At 47.4% G+C, this 17,803-nt stretch overlaps 1 protein-coding gene across 2 annotated transcripts in view; it reads left to right on the forward strand.

Annotated features, from left to right (window-relative positions):
* Positions 1–2,388: 2,388 nt before the first annotated feature.
* Clec20a (C-type lectin domain containing 20A) overlaps positions 2,389–17,803 on the forward strand; it is a 39,871-nt gene continuing 24,456 nt past the window's right edge. For both annotated transcript variants that reach the window (XM_052737311.1, XM_052737310.1), the window contains exons 1-9: positions 2,389–2,692; positions 3,631–3,675; positions 4,677–5,042; positions 6,590–6,658; positions 9,031–9,399; positions 10,448–10,546; positions 11,804–12,022; positions 15,548–15,664; positions 17,184–17,269. In XM_052737311.1, coding sequence (XP_052593271.1) covers positions 2,656–2,692; positions 3,631–3,675; positions 4,677–5,042; positions 6,590–6,658; positions 9,031–9,399; positions 10,448–10,546; positions 11,804–12,022; positions 15,548–15,664; positions 17,184–17,269 — 1,407 coding nt within the window. In that variant the 5' untranslated portion in view covers positions 2,389–2,655. The remainder of the gene's footprint in view (positions 2,693–3,630; positions 3,676–4,676; positions 5,043–6,589; positions 6,659–9,030; positions 9,400–10,447; positions 10,547–11,803; positions 12,023–15,547; positions 15,665–17,183; positions 17,270–17,803) is intronic.

Here is a 17,803-nt window from a genome sequence, read left to right on the forward strand (position 1 = left end):
AACTGTGGCAGGAACCATGGAGGACATTGTTTGCTGGCTGCCAGGCAGGTTTATGTTGTTAGCTTTCTTAGACAGGTCAGCACCGCCTGCCTAAGGGATGGTGCTACCCACAGTGGACTGTACTCTCCCACATCAACTAGCAATCAAGACAAGCCCCTCTGCCGGGGGGAGATTTTCAGTGATGTAGTTGCCTTTGAGTCAGTCACCCAGGATGAAGTAGGTAACCCCAATAGACTCACTGTTTCCCCAAGCTTGGATGGAATAATTCCTTAGTTTGGTGTCCCATCTGGGGTAAACAGCTTGTCACATCTCTCTAGAAAAGGCCACACGCAACACTCATCTTTAAGAGGACAATTCTGTTTTCCAGATCCCTTGACGAGGCCTCAGGCACAGCTGCACCCTCTCACCCTCCTCCTGAGCTCTTCCTCATACATCCTCTCGAGAGTGTGAACCCCAGCATCGAGTCTCAGCCTCTCCCAGCTGTGACCCCAGGCCCCCCTCCCTCAGGTCTGTTCCTCAACCTTATCGCAGTTTGGCTAATGCTGATGGGAGGCCAGGCGGTGGGGCATGGTTTACCTTTGGAAGAGAGGGGTGGCTCAGACCCAGACAGACGCACTGGGCTGTCACTGTTAAGGAGTGACTTTCACCGACCCCTAGGGAGGGAGCGACAGCCTGGATTCTGGGGTGACGTGCTTTCCTGGTTGGCCCTGCAAGAATTGTTTGCAGATGCAGTCTCGAATCCAGGACTGAGTGATCGGGTGAGTGATCTGTAAATTGGACTCAGTCCCTGTTCTCAAGGAGCGTGGGTCTAAAGGAAAGAGAAAGCATGTGAAATTGCCACCTGGAGTGCCACTTGCTGCCCCTGGGACATGCTGTGGGGGCCCTCACACCCCCACTTCACTTCTTTCTGGGCGTGAGAAGCCTGGTACCCAGCAGTGTTCTTCATTGAAGACATGTAGACCAGAAGCCTTTGTGAATGGCAGGACTAAGAGGTGAGTGATAGGGCCAGTGTTCTCCAGACCAAGATGGTCAAGGTGTCCTCTCATGAGAGAGTGGTTCAAAGGCACCCTGACACTTGCTGGTTCTACGACTGGGATGACATCACTGGAGGCCATCACTGGGATGACATCACTGGAGGCCATCACTGGGATGACATCACTGGAGGCCATCAGTGGGATGACATCACTGGAGGCCATCACTGGGATGACATCACTGGAGGCCATCACTGATGGAGCACACTGAGGCGAGACGTCTGTGGGGCGTTTACCCATCACCCCCACAGTTCCCCAGAGTTTTCTTGAGTGCGAGCAGCAGGAAATATTAGATAGAAGGATTTATTGCGGAGAATATCGCAGAGATAAACAGATAGAAAATAAAGGATAACCTCGAGAGGGCCTGGAACCTATTCCAACGAGCCCGACTATCTCTACCCCAGGATATTTATAGAGACGCCAAAGGGTGGAGCAAAAGACCTCCTCCCCCAGCACAACCAAGTGCAGACCATCTCAGACACCTGCACTCAGGCCCGTGGTCCTAATCATCCTCTATGCGGACCTGCTGGGTAAAGCCACGAGGAACCCGAGAACGGGCTCCCACAGACGTCATTGCTGAAGCTCTGACAATCTGCATGGCACTTCCGTCTTGTCCATTCAGCCATCTGTTTGTGCTTCTTTTACAAAAGTGGGGGGGGGGGCGGAAAGGGGTCTTCGAGGCTTTCTTTTTTTTAAACCTGGCCCTTGGTGGGACAGAGAGAAATCTGGGGATGGGGGGGTGGTGTGGACAGACAGAACACAAGCAAGAGGCTTTGGTTCTCCAGAGCAAGTGCCTCTGTCTCCAGGCTGTGCTGTATTGGGATCCAGATCCTAGACCTGGGGTGGCATGAGGCTCTGATGTCACCTATGTGGGACCTGTGGGCAACATCATCCCATTTCATGCTTTTCAGTGATCGAAGCTTGAATCGCGGTGCTGTTACTCCCTATCATGCTGGTTTTTTTTTTTTTTTTTGGTTTTTCGAGACAGGGTTTCTCTGTGTAGCTTTGTGCCTTTCCTGGAACTCGCTTTGGAGACCAGACTGGCCTCGAATTCACAGAGATTCGCCTGACTCTGCCTCCCGAGTGCTGGGATTAAAGGCGTGCGCCACCACCACCCGGCCCCTATCATGCTGTTTTGATCAAGCTGTTTCAGAGGCACAGTGGTCTTTCTTATACAAAGGGGACAAGGAGAAGGTGACGGAGTCTCTGGTGATGGTTGTGAGGTGAGCGGTGGAACGGGGAGTCTAGCTTCCTCCCTTTCTCCTCTTTCCCTCCTCTGCCATGTCACTAGCTCCCCTGGATCCCAGGACCCTAAGGGTCCACTCACCTGGCTCTCCATTGCCCTCCTCCTTCCCTCTCCTGGCAGCCAGCCCCCCGGGATGGGCTCCTTCTTGCCATTCTGCTCATGCGTTGCAGGATCCGTGGTGCTTCCGCCAGAGTGTCGGACGAGAACGTTTCCGTCTTTATTCAGGCTATATCCTGGCAAACAGCAGGCACTCAATATTTGCTTAGGAAAATCTATCAGTTTGGGTAGCAAAGAGAAGGGAGCAAGAAAGACGTGAGCACACTAGGCTCAGTCTTTACAGAAGGCCGTCAGCTGCAGGAGATTTATCGGGCCACCATCATGCTGCCTACATGGCTGTGGCTCTCCTGCATGACAGGTAAGACCCCACCCGGGCCTGGAGGAGGGTGCACTGCTCCGTGCATCCCCAGAGGCCCTCAGATTTCTAGGTTGGTTGGGAGACAAAAATGGAAAGAGATAAATGATTTTCAACCATCATTTTAAGATTGGGGAGGGAGGTGCCCTCCCCCACTTCCACCAGCTTCCATTGCCCAGAACTGTGGCCCAAACAGCACGTCCAGAGGGCTGGTCCTGAGAAAAGGCACCTCAAGAGGGTGTCTTTGGGATGGGGTGGGGTTGCTCTGAGGAGGGGAGGCCTGATTGGTTGAGAGGGAGAGATCAGCACAGGCGGAAGCTGACTGGGTCCCTGGTAGCCGGATCAGCTCTAGGTCAGCTGCAGGAGCATTACACAGGCGGGGTTTGCATCTTGGGCTGAGGCCAGGGCCGAGCCCGGGATGGTACATGACTCTCTTAGAAGGCCCCCTCACTGAGCATGGGACTGGAACCGTGACATGGCAGGGTGGCCCCCACTTAAAGCCCCCCCCCCCACACTGAGTACAAAATGTGGAGCACCGGAAACTGGGTGATCCACAGCACCTGCAGAGGAGGATGACAATCTTGCCCAAGTGGCAGAGGGCATAGTTACAGGTAGAGAGTTCCAGAAGGCTTGCTGTAGTTGACAAGATTTGCTGTGAGATTGGATTCCAAGGACTAGAATGGGATGGCCCAACTGTGACTCCAGGGTCTCAGCTCAAGGAAGGAAGGAGAGTACCACAGATTCCTGAGTCCTGGGCTTGTGGGTTCCAAGAGGCTGGCAAGTTTTTGTTTTTGTTTTTGTTTTTGAACTGTTGGGTGTGACCCATTAGCTCCTAAAAACAAATAAGGTAGCATTCAAAAGAATCAAAGTGAATCGTATAGCCTGTCAAAGTGAATAGAAAAGACAAGTGTGTTTTTTCCCCCATTCTTTCTTGGGCACAGGAATTCTCCAGATGTTCTTTGCAACAGGCAGCTTCATCAACTCTGGTGGGTGTTAGAACGTCACTCTTTCTGGCAAGTGCCTGTGCTCCGTCCTTCCCTACCCCGTCTTGCATGCTTGGCCCTCAATTCCTCAAAGCAAGCTTTTCATTCTCCTCTACTCCGCCCCAGCACCAGGGTGGAGAGCCTTGCATAAACCTCCTTTGCTAGAACCCGGAAAGTGGTTGGAGCCAGGGAGGGGGAAGGAAAGGGTAAACACTGGGATATTAGAGTTTGGGTAGGTCCCTGGGAGAAGCTTCCTGCCCTCACCTGTCTCTCTCTCCCTGCTTTCCTGCAACACACCGAGTGTTTTGGGTGCACCTGGATGGCGATTGGGAAAATGATGGCGAATAAGGCAAGCCTTGCCTCCTAAGTTGCTTAGATCTGGGGGAGACACACAAGCTTAACACTCTGCTTTCCATAGAAGTATCTGAAGAATTCTGATGTTGGTCCCAGTAAGCATATCCTAGTAAGCTCAATGCTGGAACACACCTGAACCACTCTCTGGATGATCCTAATGTATTATAACCCCAGTTAGAATTCCTGACATAGACACAGTGCTACGCTGTGATTAAGGGCTTGGACCTAGGAACCACACATTGTGTTCTGGAGTCATGGTTCTCTCTACTTCCCATGTAGTGGCCTTAGTCATCTATTCAACTCTTTATGACTTGGAGTCCTTATCTGTAAAACAGATACAATGAAATCCTAAGTAGTCCTTGGGAAAATTCAGTGAGCTAAAATGGCATATCACACATGCACAGCAAACACTGACGATTGCTGTTAACCACCAGGCAAAGGAAAGAAGGTAAAAGAATGAAAGAATAGGGACCAGTCCTTCTGGTCCAAGTAGCTTGTGGAAAGGTCCAGAGGCAGAGCAGGGTATGAGTGGGGATCAGAGGTGAGCGGTATGCTGGAAAAGGAGAGGTTCTACTATGGTATGGCTGAAATCTCTCAGGGACAAGGGTGAGGTGGGGGTAGTCATGTAGTGATAGCTTCTCCTGCCCCAGCCCTCCAGCTGGTGAGCAACAGCAAGACCTTCTATCGGGTGGAGGAGCCACGGACCTGGAAAGAGGCCATGTTCTACTGCCAGGAGCGTTACACAGACCTCGCCGACCTGCAGAGCATGAACAGCCCAGTGAGCATCATGGTGGTCTACTCCTACCTCAGCAGTACCCAGGCATGGATCGGCCTCTTCTATGATGTGCGCATCTCTGGCCTGAGCTGGTCTAGTGGTTCCATCTTTGCCACCCCGACATGGAGTACACTGCCTGTCTTCCAAGATGGCATCTGTGCTACTGTGTATTCAAAGATCTCGGTCCCTGTCCTAGGGGCTGCCACCTGCACAGCTCAGAAGCCCTTCATTTGCTATTATGGTGTGTTCAGATTAATGTTCTGGGCCTGTTCTATTTTCTCCAAGATTGTTTTGGGACGGGGGAGAGGAAGAGAGGAATGTGTGTGTATCTGGGCGGGGGGGGGGGGGGGGGGCATCCATGAGAGTAACTGGATGCTCCCTCACTCTCCTCCTAGCATCCTTTCCTCTCTATGACCTTAGTTTGTGGTCTTTCTATACTCTATTCCCAAGACCACACCAAGAAACTAGGTGTAAATAAGGATAGAGAGAAAAATGTCTAGAATGTTCCATTACATCTCTTCCATCTTTAAATTAAAGCTTTGAGCAATGAAGGAAATGGGAAAAACAGGTTGGAGGGCCCATTACCTATGAGAGCAGAATTCAAGGTCTCACCTCATGAAGCACAGGGTACAGTCTATTGTCTAACTAGGGGGTGGCAGAGAATAGTCCATTCACCCCATGAGACCTTTTGCTTCTCGCTAAGTGGTGACTAGGACCAAGTCCAGACATTGTTGCTGGGGATCTGCTGTCAGTACATCATGGTACTGGTTGCTGGGGAACACCCCATCTTTGTGTTTCACCTGTGCTGTGTGCCCCTTGGAGCCCACACCATGACTATCCTTGTCCTTGTCATTGTCTTATTGGTGACAAGAGGTAACATGGAGGTGTGGTTGTGGATAGGATTGCGGTTTCCTGGTAAAAAGTGCCATCTTCTGTCTTTCTTGGCCAGCCAAGGCTCAGCGTAATTCTATGCCACCCTGATTGCCCAGATACTGACATGGAGGTCATTTTGTCATTTCCCTAAGCCACAGCCACACCATACTTGCCAGGAAACCCTGAAACAGAAGCTCACAATGGCCTTGGTTTTAACTCTAGGTTCCAAGGGAACGTAAAGATTTCCAGGGGTGGCCAGTGGGTTCAGTAGGAATGCCTGCCAAAAATCAGAGCTGTGTATGATGGATTTCTTCCTGCTTCCTTCATAGTCTTACAACTCAGCTACAACACATTCTGGCCCCACTCAGTTCTCTCCAGTTCTGCAGGTCCACTGTGAGTGCATGGGGCAAATTACCACTCACTTCCATGGGTCTGCTCTGTGCCTGCTACCGTCTGTTGTCTGAACAGTGAGTTTTAACAGACATCGGATAACTTCCTTACTTAGCAGACCTTCAAAGCACTTGGAATGCCATTCTTTTTATAGACAATCATGCTCTGTTTGGTCTCTTTGGCCTCACTCCTCAGTCCTTTCTCTAGCTGTGGTGTATGGACTTATTTCTGTTCTCCAATCCACACAGCTCTTTTCCTCAGTTGGATAGTGGACCACTGTCCTCACTCTGTTGGGTCTAGGTGGTTCCTTCTCATCTTATCCTTAAAAGCAAAGTCTCTGTGTTATTTCTACCACTTTCCTAGGGAGTAGCACCAGCCATACAATAGGTGCTTAATCTATATTTACTGAATAAATGTAGAATGGGCCAGCTCACCTTTGAATTTAACTGCTTTTGGCTCCAATCTGGTGGTCCTGGGCAGTTCTCACTCCCAACCCCTAATTTGATGTCTGCTTCTGTTTTACAGACCCCGCTGTAGGACACCGCAGATCCTCAGGGTCCACTATTCAAGAACTGACCACTCTTCCAGAAGAAGGTAACGTGGCCCTGTCTTCCATGTAGATGTAACCAACCGTCTTATTAAATAAGAAACACAGAACCAATGCAAAGAAGAAAGCCAAGAGGTCAGAGCTAAGAGCTAAAACTTTACCCTTCCTCATGCGGTGGTCCTACCTCTCCGAAAGAGAGCTACTTCCTGTGTTAAAGTCTTTATATAGAATTTCTGTTCTGCCTTCTCATTGGTTGTAAACCCAACCACATGACCACCTCGTCACTGCCTGTCTGTACAGACCTCGAGGTCTTCTATGGTTGGTATTGAGATTAAAGGCGTGTGTATCCAATGCTGGCTGTATCCCTGAACCCACAGAGACTTACCTAGCTCTGCCTACCAAGTTCTGGGATTAAAGGCGTGCACCACCATCGCCCAGCTTTCCTATGGCTTGCTAATAGCTCTGACCCCCGTGCAACTTTATTTATTAACATACAAATAACATTTTAGTACAAATAAAATATCACCATACTTCCCTTTTCTGGATCTTGACTTATTTTGACTTGGAGTCATCTCCCTGGACCAGCAGGCAGAATGTGGATCACTATGGTTCCCTCTGCCTACCCCCCCCCCCATCTCTTGCCTGACCTGATGTTTGGATTTGGGGTACCCAGACTAAAACTCAGGAGGCTGATGGGGACAATGCCTGAGGAACACAGAAGGGAAGGTGACTAGCTCCAGGTCTCACAGTAGTGTGTAGCCAGTTGCAGCCCTGATATCCGAGTCTTCCTCTGGGACTCAGGGTTGGTTGATGAGTGGATAGGATTTCCTCATAACTCAGGTCCTTGCTCTCTGTCTAGAGAGAGATACTTCTCTTAAGATTCCTGTCCCTTAGACAACACTGCACTGGTGTTTAAAAGGAAAGTTTCTTCTTATCTCTTACAGAAAAATTCTATGATAAAGGAATAGTCAATCCATCTATGTTTAGGTTTCGTTCTCTGGGTGTTACAGAATGTAGACAGAAGTAGCAAAGGCTTCCCAGGCAGGCAGACCTGTGCTTTAATCTCACCCTCACACTGAGTTTGGGATGGACTATCAACCTCTTTTCCTCAGCTATGAAATAAGATTAATAATAGTTACTTTCCAGGACGACAGTGAACATCAAGAAGTGATGTAGGCCAAAGGCATGGGTCAAGGCTGGCACACACTAGGGGCAAAATACAGAATAATTTTAAAGGATTAGTTTTAGGGTTCGTGAGATGACTCAGTCAGTGGGTAAAGGTGCTTGCTGCCAACTTTGATGACCTGAGTTCAATTCCTGGGACACTCACAGTGAAGACAGGACTGATTTCTGCAAGTTATCTTCTTATTTTCATGTGAATGCTGTGTCATGCACAAGTACACATGTGTGCATAGGCACAGTAATTAAATATGAAAACTCCATTTAGCTAGGGAAACAGGCGCATCTTAAGGGCTGAGGGAGCAGGTGCATGCCAGAGAGTAGGGAGGGGCACCTGTTTGAATGGGAGGATATGACTCGAGACTCTGCAAACAGTCTTTTCTTTATCTAAACCTCCAGAACCAATGCAGGTGGAGCTGCAGCACCTCACATCCTTTCCAAAACGACCATTGTTGGGAGTCAGAGAGGCATGGGCTTGAAGGGGCCTCTGGTGGGGGGGCGGGGGGAGGGGTTGCCTCTGGGATCAAAAGCAATCCAGCCTGGGAAAGGGAGGTAGTCATCTGTCTGAGCACACAAGGAGCAGATCTGTTGGGCAGATCTTCTCTGCTTCCTGCCTACCAGATCTGAGCTGATATGGTTGTCTCCCAGGAGATCTCTCTCCCTCTCTCTCTCTCTCTCTCTCTCTCTCTCTCTCTCTCTCTCTCTCTCTCTCTCTCCCTCTCTCCCTCTCTCCCTCTCTCCCTCTCTCCCTCTCTCCCTCTCTCCCTCTCTCCCTCTCCCCCTCATTGTATGTGTGTGTGTGTGTATGTGTGTTGGATCACAAATGAGGCTACCTCTAAACCAAGACTGTCTAACTTCCATCATAGGAATAACCTACTACTATTTCCCAAAAAGTGCCTACCACTTTATTAAGTGCTAATGAGTAGTTTTATGTAATCCCGACTTTAGGTATTATTATTCCTATGGGACAGATAAAGCAGTTGAAACTGAAATTTTCCATTTACCTTTAAAATTATATAGCTGTAAGAAGAGCCCTTTCCTTAAGGATCCCTCCACACCAGCTGCTGCTACTGTTATCTCAATTATTCTTCAACTTGATTGTTTCCCTATAAAATGGTGGTTTTGACCAAATCTAAAACCTGAGAATCCAGGTCAAAACAGCTCTTTCCTTAGTCATTGAAAGCTGGGATGGCAGACACCCTGGATCTCAGACCTGTGGTCTCTGTATCTTTGCTTCCAGCTGAGGTCAAGATTGGTGGACAGACCTTCATTCGGATTGAGAAAACCATGTCATGGTTCTCAGCGCGGACCTACTGTCGCAACCACTACACAGACCTGGCCAATCTGCAGAGAGTGACTGATGAGGAGGGCAAAGAAACCCTCCAGTCCATCACAAATGATGTCGATGCCTGGATTGGCCTCTACTTTGATACGACGATCAATAATCTGACCTGGTCCAGTGGCTTGGGTTCCAGCATCCCCAAGTGGCTTCAGAAACTACCCTTGTTTGGGCAAGGACTGTGTGCAGGACTCCGTGTCTTTTCCAATGGCCCACCTCAGATTTATGCACTCCTTTGCCATGAGCTGAAGCCTTTTATCTGTTTCTATGGTATGTGAGAGCCCACCTGGCTCATGGAAGTTAAAATGAGTTTATTAGACAGTGGTGGGTACTCAGGGCAGTCCTAAGCAAGTGCTTGGAGGTTTTGAGGGTAACAGAATTAATTCTACAACAGGCTTTTGATTTGAGACATTTTTTTTAACCTTAAAGGGAGTTGAAGGTACTTAAATCCTGGGGATCTTCAGAGGATGGAATGAACCCCATCCAGCCTTATTAAAATAGCAATTAGCAACAATAATTAGTCATCAAATAACCATGAGCCCATGTTTTAGAATCGGATAGACTTTATCACTTCCTAAAAGATGGGCAGAATCCGTTTCCCTTTCCTCATCTGGAAAACATACTTTACAAATGGGATTGAGGACATCCACCCCCATAGGATGCCTAAGGCTGAACGACAGTGGAGATTTTGACATAGAGCTAGTGCCAGTTAACAGCAGCTATGGTCACCATGAATTTGAAGGCCGCAGGGCTACTCTGGATCTTGTGTGTAGTATGCCTCCTTAGTGACAGGCCTCCTACCATGTCCTTGGCTTCAGCATCCCTCCTTCTGCTGTCTTTTTATTGAAAAAGAATCCACATACCTTAAGACAACCATTCCCCCCCCCCTTTTAAAGACAACCCTTTAAAGTCCACAATTCAGTGGTTTTTAACATTTGCATGCTGTTCAGCCATCACCACCGTCCAGTCCGATGACTTTCATCACCCTCAAAAGTCTTTACTCACAGTCGTGTCCTACTTTTCCCTTGACAACCAAAAGAGATTTTATGCCTCTGTGGATTTGCCTATTTGTGGCTGTTTCTTTTTGTTTTGGATTTGAAGACAATCTTGGCCCCTATCTGCAAAATAAGTAAGTATTCATTGATGGGCTGTTGTAAAGATTAAAGGTGAGAGGACCTATCTCAGTGAATTTTACAGTGTGCAGTAACTGGGCTCCCGTAGTTTGTTCGCTGTGGTGGAGGCAGACCGGTAGGATCTGCTGTGACTTCTCACAGGGTTGGTGTGACAGAACCTGCCCTTATACTCTGTTTTCTCATAGACCCCTCGACAGAGAGGCCTCCACTCATTGACACTTCTTCCCTCAAAGTGACTCACCCCTCCAAGGTTACTGCAAGGACAACCTCTAGGCCAAACACAGGTACTCTGAGTCTGCTCTTGGCTGTATCTGGGGTCTTCTGGGCCTAGGAAACTAGAGAAAATGGTTGATCTACACACAACCCAGGGTGGAGGCCAGGTGAGTGGCCTTCCCTGAAGTGCTAGTGAGTGAACAGAGACGAGGTATGCCAATTGAGTGGCAATCAATTACCACTTAGGCCAATTAGGCTCTCTGCTCCTCCTCCTCATACTGCTTGCCTAACCATGCGTAGGAAAATGAGGAATTGGTTTACTACAAACATCCCCCTGCCACTTTTTTTTTTTTAAAAAGATTTTTATTTTTGGTGTTTTGTCCTCATGTATGCCTGTGTGAGAGTGCCAGACCCCCCAAACTGGAGCTACAGACAGTTGTGAGCTGCCATATGGGTTCTGGGAATTGAACCTGGGTCCTCTGGAAGAGCAGTCAGTGTTCTTCACCTCTGAGCCATCTCTCCAGCCCAACAAACATCCTTCTTTGTGGGCTTCTGAACTTGAAACTCTAGGGCCAGGAGGCCTAAGAGAGTCTGTGCAGTCTTTCCAGTGTAGAAATAAAGGCCTGGGACACAAAGGGACAGATGGCTGAGTGGTGCTCCTGGGGAACAGTCACCACAGAGGCCTTGGAGGTTCAGTGCCCAAAGGAAGCAAGACGAAAGGGATCCCTTAGCCCCTTCCAAGATCGTGCTCCTCTGCTGGGAGAGGGGCATGAGCTGTTGGGGTTTTCTGATGTGGTTATAAGTTAGGGCAGTTGACAAGACCCAACAATGGGGACAGACACAATCAAGAAAACCCCAGAACAAAAGTCATCCAGTCACTGTAATAGCAGAAGGATTTTTGGTGGAGTGACTTTAGGATGAGGTTGGCAGGTGGCCGGGTAGGGGATGGTAGGAAAGAGGGAGAGCAGGGTGCTTGTGTGGAGATGCCATCACTGGAGAGCTGGCGGAGGCATAGATTCTTTTGGCTAAGAAGCTGGGTTGAGAAACTGCCTTCTGTTTCCCTGTTAAGGTCTAACCTGGCATCCACCCAGTTGTCTGAGAGCCACTGCTAACTTGGGCTGGCCCAAATAGGTACAGAAGACCCTTTCTGGTCAACTCTGTCTTTAGTGGGTGAATACTACCAACTGTGGCAGAAAATTGGGGCCTGAAGCTATGATCATCTGTCTGATCTGCCCCACAGGGGATACTAGAAGTTCCTGACCTGTGGCTAGGGCCTTGAAAAAGGTCCTGTGCCCAGTGCACCCCACATAAGTCTTGTCTCGTCATAGGGACCAGCACAGACCCCACAGAGGCCGCCCGAGCACTGGCTTCAGCAACTTGGATCTCGCAGCAAGTGAGTCATGAACCAACTGAGGTCAGCTCTGGCACCTGTGGCTTCAGCCCCTGTGAAACCACTACTCCTACCTCCAGCACCATGGGCCTCACAGCTCTCCAATCTCAGGAGATGGTTTCGATAATTCCTCTAGCAACATCAGCACCTACAGCAGGTACCTTGGTTTGAGAAGGGCTCACGAGCCCACTGGTCACTGCTCAGAGCTTGTCTTTGGACCCTGAGCACACAGGAAGCAGTATGATTCTGGGAGAAGGACCCAGTACATCACTGCTAACTTTTCAGAGCTTGTTCTTGGACCTTGAAGAAAAGTCCATGACATCACTGGTCATTGCCAGAACCACATCCTTGGATCCCTTATTCCCAGACAGCACTTTAGTTCTTGGGGAAGGGCACATGGCCACTGCTCAATGCTTATTTTTGGATCTTGCACCCTGACACTAGCTCATACTGGTTTTGTGTTTCAAGGGAATGGATCAGTTCACCAGGAAGTGGCCTTCCCCCTGCGCCCCACCCCGTGGCCAGTTATCATTGCCAGTGATACTGCAGAACCTATGCACCAGGGGTTCTTGTAACTCAGAGTGGGCTCATGTCTACAGGGGAGGTAGCCACAAGCCCCTGGTTCAGTTCCACCCACCATGTTTCAGCTATTCCCATGTTGGCAATATTCTCTGAGTCCTCCTCATTCAGTTAGCTCCACAGCTCAGAGGTTCAGTGGAGCTTTGCAGAGACCAAAGAAAGAGCTATGGAGGCATCTGTCTTAGGGAGCCCAGTAGAGATCCAAAGAGATGAGGCGCATGCTTTGCAGCCTGGAGCCAGTTTGCCAGTGCTGATAGCTGGGATCCTGCCAGGAACTACTTAAGGTGCTCATATGCTTCACTAGGGGTCGGATAACACTGCCTGCAGGTTCCTCTGGGGCATCAGCAACCAGACACCAAGTTGCAGAGTGTAGAGCTGAGTGTAGGAGTCACAGGGCTAGGCAGGGAAGCACTGCAAGCCTCTCTACAGGGAATCTTGTCTGGCCAGCACCAGCTCATAAGCCCATATCCTCCCTTGACCAAGTAAGGACAGAGATGGGGCAGGAAGATTTAGGAGAATCCACCTTTAAGAGCTGAAGTCTATCAGTCAAGATTGGAATATTGGCTCTGTAATTTACTATGAACAGCTTTAGACACAATTTTTCCCTCCTTCCCCTCCCTCCCTCTCTTCTTCCCTTCTCTTTCTTTTGAGATCAGGTCTCACTTTATAGCTCAGGCTGGCCTCCAACTCATTGCAGTTCTCTTGTCTCAACCTCCAAACTGCTGGGATTGCAGAAATGAACCACCACATCTGTCTCCATAACTTTCTTAACCTCATTGAATCTCATTTTTCTCATGTCTAAAACCAAGAATACATCAGTGTGATATAGTACCTCTCAATTCCTGGTTCCAGCAGATGGTAAATGCAGTTATTAGCATCTTAATCTCAACTCACTAGTGACATTTAGTGTCCTTACCTTAGTAGATATGCAAGGCTCATTCTTATGTCATTACAAGCGATGACAGATGGTCATCTATGAAATGTGAGTATTGCAGACTCTCCTGGGCAGGGACTCTTTCTACTTCCTTTTCTCCTTGTTTTGAGTCCTGTCTATTTAACAACCCCCTTTTTGAGTTCCTGCCTTGAACTATGGATACTGTCTCAACTAGGGTGAGCAGGACTTGCCTGCTGCTTTTAGACAAAGGCAATCCTATAGGAACAGATACAGGCAACTAGGACAGCTTGTGAATGTGTGAAGCACGAACCAAGAGCAGAAAGCCACTCATTCTCTGGACAAAGGTGTAATGAGTATCATGACAGCAAAATCTGCAAGTTCTTCCTTGCTGAAAGAATGGCATGGGCCAAGACAGACATGTCAAAGGGTTAGGTTTGTCTGGGATTGCCAAGCAGTCTGATTAACGTGGTTAGTGTACATGTTGTATTTTGGAGGAAGGAGTAACAGGGAAGAGGGAAGAGACGGATTTGCGGTCAAATTCTGAAGGACTTGAACCTGAGTCAAGGACCACCACGAAGTTTTGGAAAATGAGCCAATGTTCAGATCTGTAGTTACTAGAGGTGGCCACAGTTACATGGCGCCATTGCATTAGGATGCTAAAAGAAAATAGCAGAATTCAGTATGTATGTAACAGTCTCAACAGTGAGAGAAATATCAATCAAAGGCTTAAAAATGGCCAGGAGGAAATGTGTAAAGCTGGGCTTACAAGCCTTCCCCCACTTCTGTGTTTCTGAGTCTTACCAATTTCTTCATTTATTAAAGAGATGTACAAGCCTTTGGATGAGGAAAAGTGGGCTGGTGGAGAAGGCTCAACACGAGAGAACAGCCTGGGTGGGTAGGTTGAGGCAGTGTGAAGTGAGGAGGGACATGAAGACTAGTGACATTAGTCTTGACACTAGGCAAGAAATACCAACACATTTAAAGATTCGTTCATGAAACCACAGAAATGAACCCAACTTTAAAAATTAAGTTTTATTTTAAAATTTATTTCTTCACCTAACAACAGTTTGACAAAGATTTAAAGGCAGTAATAATGAGAATTTGGGAAGAACAGACATGACCAATACTGTAGGCTGTAAACTGGTGCTAGCAAGGTATCTGTTTTAAAATGGGCATTTCCCTTCCTACAGATATTCTACACTTAGACATCGCTAAAGGGAATAAGTACAAGGTAAACACACACACACACACACACACACACCCAACACTGTCTATTGTACTGAAAATGAGAAGTGATCTAACATCTACCAAGAGAAGACTGCTTAAGTCAGTCATGCCATACTTGATGAAATACTATGCATTCTTTTAGAGTAAGGTAGATTTGGCATTTTTTTTTTTTTTTTTTTTTTTTTGGTTTTTTCGAGACAGGGTTTCTCTGTGTAGCTTTGCGCCCCTCCTGGAACTCACTTGGTAGCCCAGGCTGGCCTTGAACTCACAGAGATCCGCCTGGCTCTGCCTCCCAAGTGCTGGGATTAAAGGCGTGCGCCACCACCGCCCGGCCAGATTTGGCATTTTAAATAAAAAATTTCAACCTGTCAAAGATATTCTCTAGCAAACTGCTAATGTTTTTTTCCTAGGGCTGGGGCATTTTCTTAAATAATTTATAGTAGTAGACCTCTAAATAGTATGATTATGTCCATATTTGGAGGTAGGGCAATTGTGGGAAAAGGAGAAACACAGGATCAGGGAATGAAGGGGACAGTAATTGAGGACTCCTGGTCTCTGGCTAGAGTGCCTAGTGTAAGCCCAGAAGTTAAGCTTGATTTGGGGTACTGCCTTGGCAGAGAGGTCAAGGCTCCTCTGGGTACCATAGGGAGGGGATGCACAGCTCACCTGGTAATGTTAAAGCACCAGGCTTCTTGGGCTAAGTGCTACTAAAAGAAAATAAACTGGAACTGAGGTGGAACCTCATGCTATTGCTCAAGCCTCACACAGCCTGATGCTGGAGCACTTTCTGAATGGTGGGCGAACAACTCTAGAGATGGAGGACAAGAGCCTGGGGGGCACGTGAAGGATTGGCAGGAATAAGCAACTATCCACAGCAGGGCTGCCTTTGCCCGTCTTCTGGCTCACAGCCAGTCACCAGTATCAGACTCCTTGATTTCTGGCTACATTTACATTAATTTCTTTATTCTTCTTTCCCTGTAGCTGTGACCAGCATAGAGGATGACACACATACAGGAGATACAGCTACTGCCACCCAGGCCCAACACATAAGCTCAGCTAAGCACCCAGGGTCTAAAGAGAAACCAGCAGCAGACTTGGGTAATGGCTTCTGTTTGCTAACTTACCATCTAATAGCCTAGGACTTAAAAATCTAGTCACTCCTGGCCCAGGATACTTGGGGGGGGGGGTGTCTTAGGAAAGATAACATAAAATGTTGGCAATGGGGATAGGAAGGAGATGAGGATTCTAGTTCAAGTTGCGTGACTACTGCAAGTATAGTGAGGGAAACAAGTATCATACCTTAGTTCTGTAGTTTTTCTCATTTTCAAAAGGGGCTCAGTAAAAACTCCCTATATCATAGGGTTGCTGTGAACATACAACGAGGTACTTAGGCAACGGAACATTGTAAGTTGTCAAAAAGCTCTGCAAATACATGTCCTACCAAATACATGATGATTATGGTTGACATATAGCTAAGATTTTACTTGCAGTGAGCCACAAGAATATATTATAGAGATTCAGCTGTCTATATTAAGCTATACCTTGACAGACCAAGGAGTCCTTCAAGAGGAAGCCAAGGAATATTTGGTGTTATTTAGCTTATTAATATTTATCAGCTGTATTCTGCTATGAAATTCTTGTGTACCCATATGCTACTAGGCCATATGGCAAACATTTTAGCTTCTCAGACCTTCTGCTGATCCACTAGGTAACACTCCTGCAGAGCTTAGGAGACAGGTGGACTGTAGATTCATAGCCTTGTTTCTTGTGCAAATGAAGCTCAGACTTCCCAAGACAGGGAAAATGGCATTCCAGAGCAACTGACTCAGAACAAAGGAGATTTTTGTATATCCAGGTGGAGTGAAGGGTGGGGCAGGATTCCTGGCCAGAGCAGAGTTGCATGGCTGGTAGAAAAAGAACAAGGCAGTTTCTGTAGAGTGTAGGCAGAGTCATGTGGCTGGGGAGAAGAGAAGGAAGCAGAGTTTCTCAGAGCAAGGAAGGAAAGATGGAGGATGAAGGAACAGATAAAGATGAGGTTGAAAGCACAGGAGTTTAGGACTATGACAGAGTAGTAGGTACAGAGGATGGGGCTGAAGTTGTATAGATAAAATTTTGTCATAGAGAAATAAATGGACAAAAGAGCATGGTGTACATATTCTTTTCCCTCAGATAACCCCACGCCAGACATAGTGTCTTCCCCAGGACCCTGGGAGGAACTTTCTCAGGGCAGGCCCTTGGGAAAATTCCAATATGAACTTACCTATTAGTTTAGAGAACTTCCTTGGGGGTTTTCTGGGTAGGGAGCCCAAGGGAGGGTGAAATTTCAGCATGGCTAAGAATATCTGTATAGTAGATTTATGAAAAGGGAACAGAAGATCACAGGAGAGATGGTGTGGGAAGAGAGCTGATACTGGTACAAAACACAGGAGTTCCTTTTGGGGGCACTGCTTGGTGGTGTTAATTGTGGCTCAGCCATTTCCCTCTTTTTCTCTTTGAAATCCTCTGTCACTATGTAGCACCTATGATATCCAATGGGTACTCCTAACTTCCAAGAACTGAAAAGTTCAAGTGGCAATGGGTGACATTCTTCTAAACTAGGAAACATTTTCTTTTCCAGAGCACTCCTTTGGAATCCTGAAAGCAGATTTTACCATCTCATCACTGAGTGATCCAGAAGAGATGAAAGACCAACTTTTGAGTGAGGTAAGATGTCTAGCTTTTTGAATTTTGATCATATAGGTGACAATAATGCAAAGTAGTATTGTCAAAGCCAATATATTAAGAGAGTTGGGGCTGAGATGTCTTAGTTGGTAAAGTGCTTGCATGTTCTGTATAAAATCTTAGCAAACTGTCTGGCACACAGTTGGTACTCAATATTAGCTCCTATTAGCATTACTGCTACAATAATTAAACTGATTACTGAACATAGCCTGAGAAAACATTGCTCAAAGCCTAATGCAGAAGCATCTATCTTATGTACTAAACTGGAGCCAGTGAGAAAATTGGGTTTATACTGGTAAATCCCACCTCTTGTTTAGCTTTGTCAGAATGTATTTGTTCCATAAGTCAGATGGTCCTGAGGCCTGGGGTTTGGTCCCTCACACTATGAAAAAGAAAACCAAAACAAAACCAAGGTAAAGGAGCTTTATGGCATTAGCATGCCACAGACTTCCTGTCTCACTGATAGAGAAGGAATGAAGTTGATAAGGACAAGGTAGTGTGGGGTCTTAACAGCAT

This window comes from Peromyscus californicus, unplaced genomic scaffold (assembly GCF_007827085.1).
Source record: "Peromyscus californicus insignis strain IS unplaced genomic scaffold, ASM782708v3 Scaffold_14__1_contigs__length_90479793_seg_2, whole genome shotgun sequence".
Classification (NCBI taxonomy): domain Eukaryota; kingdom Metazoa; phylum Chordata; class Mammalia; order Rodentia; family Cricetidae; genus Peromyscus; species Peromyscus californicus.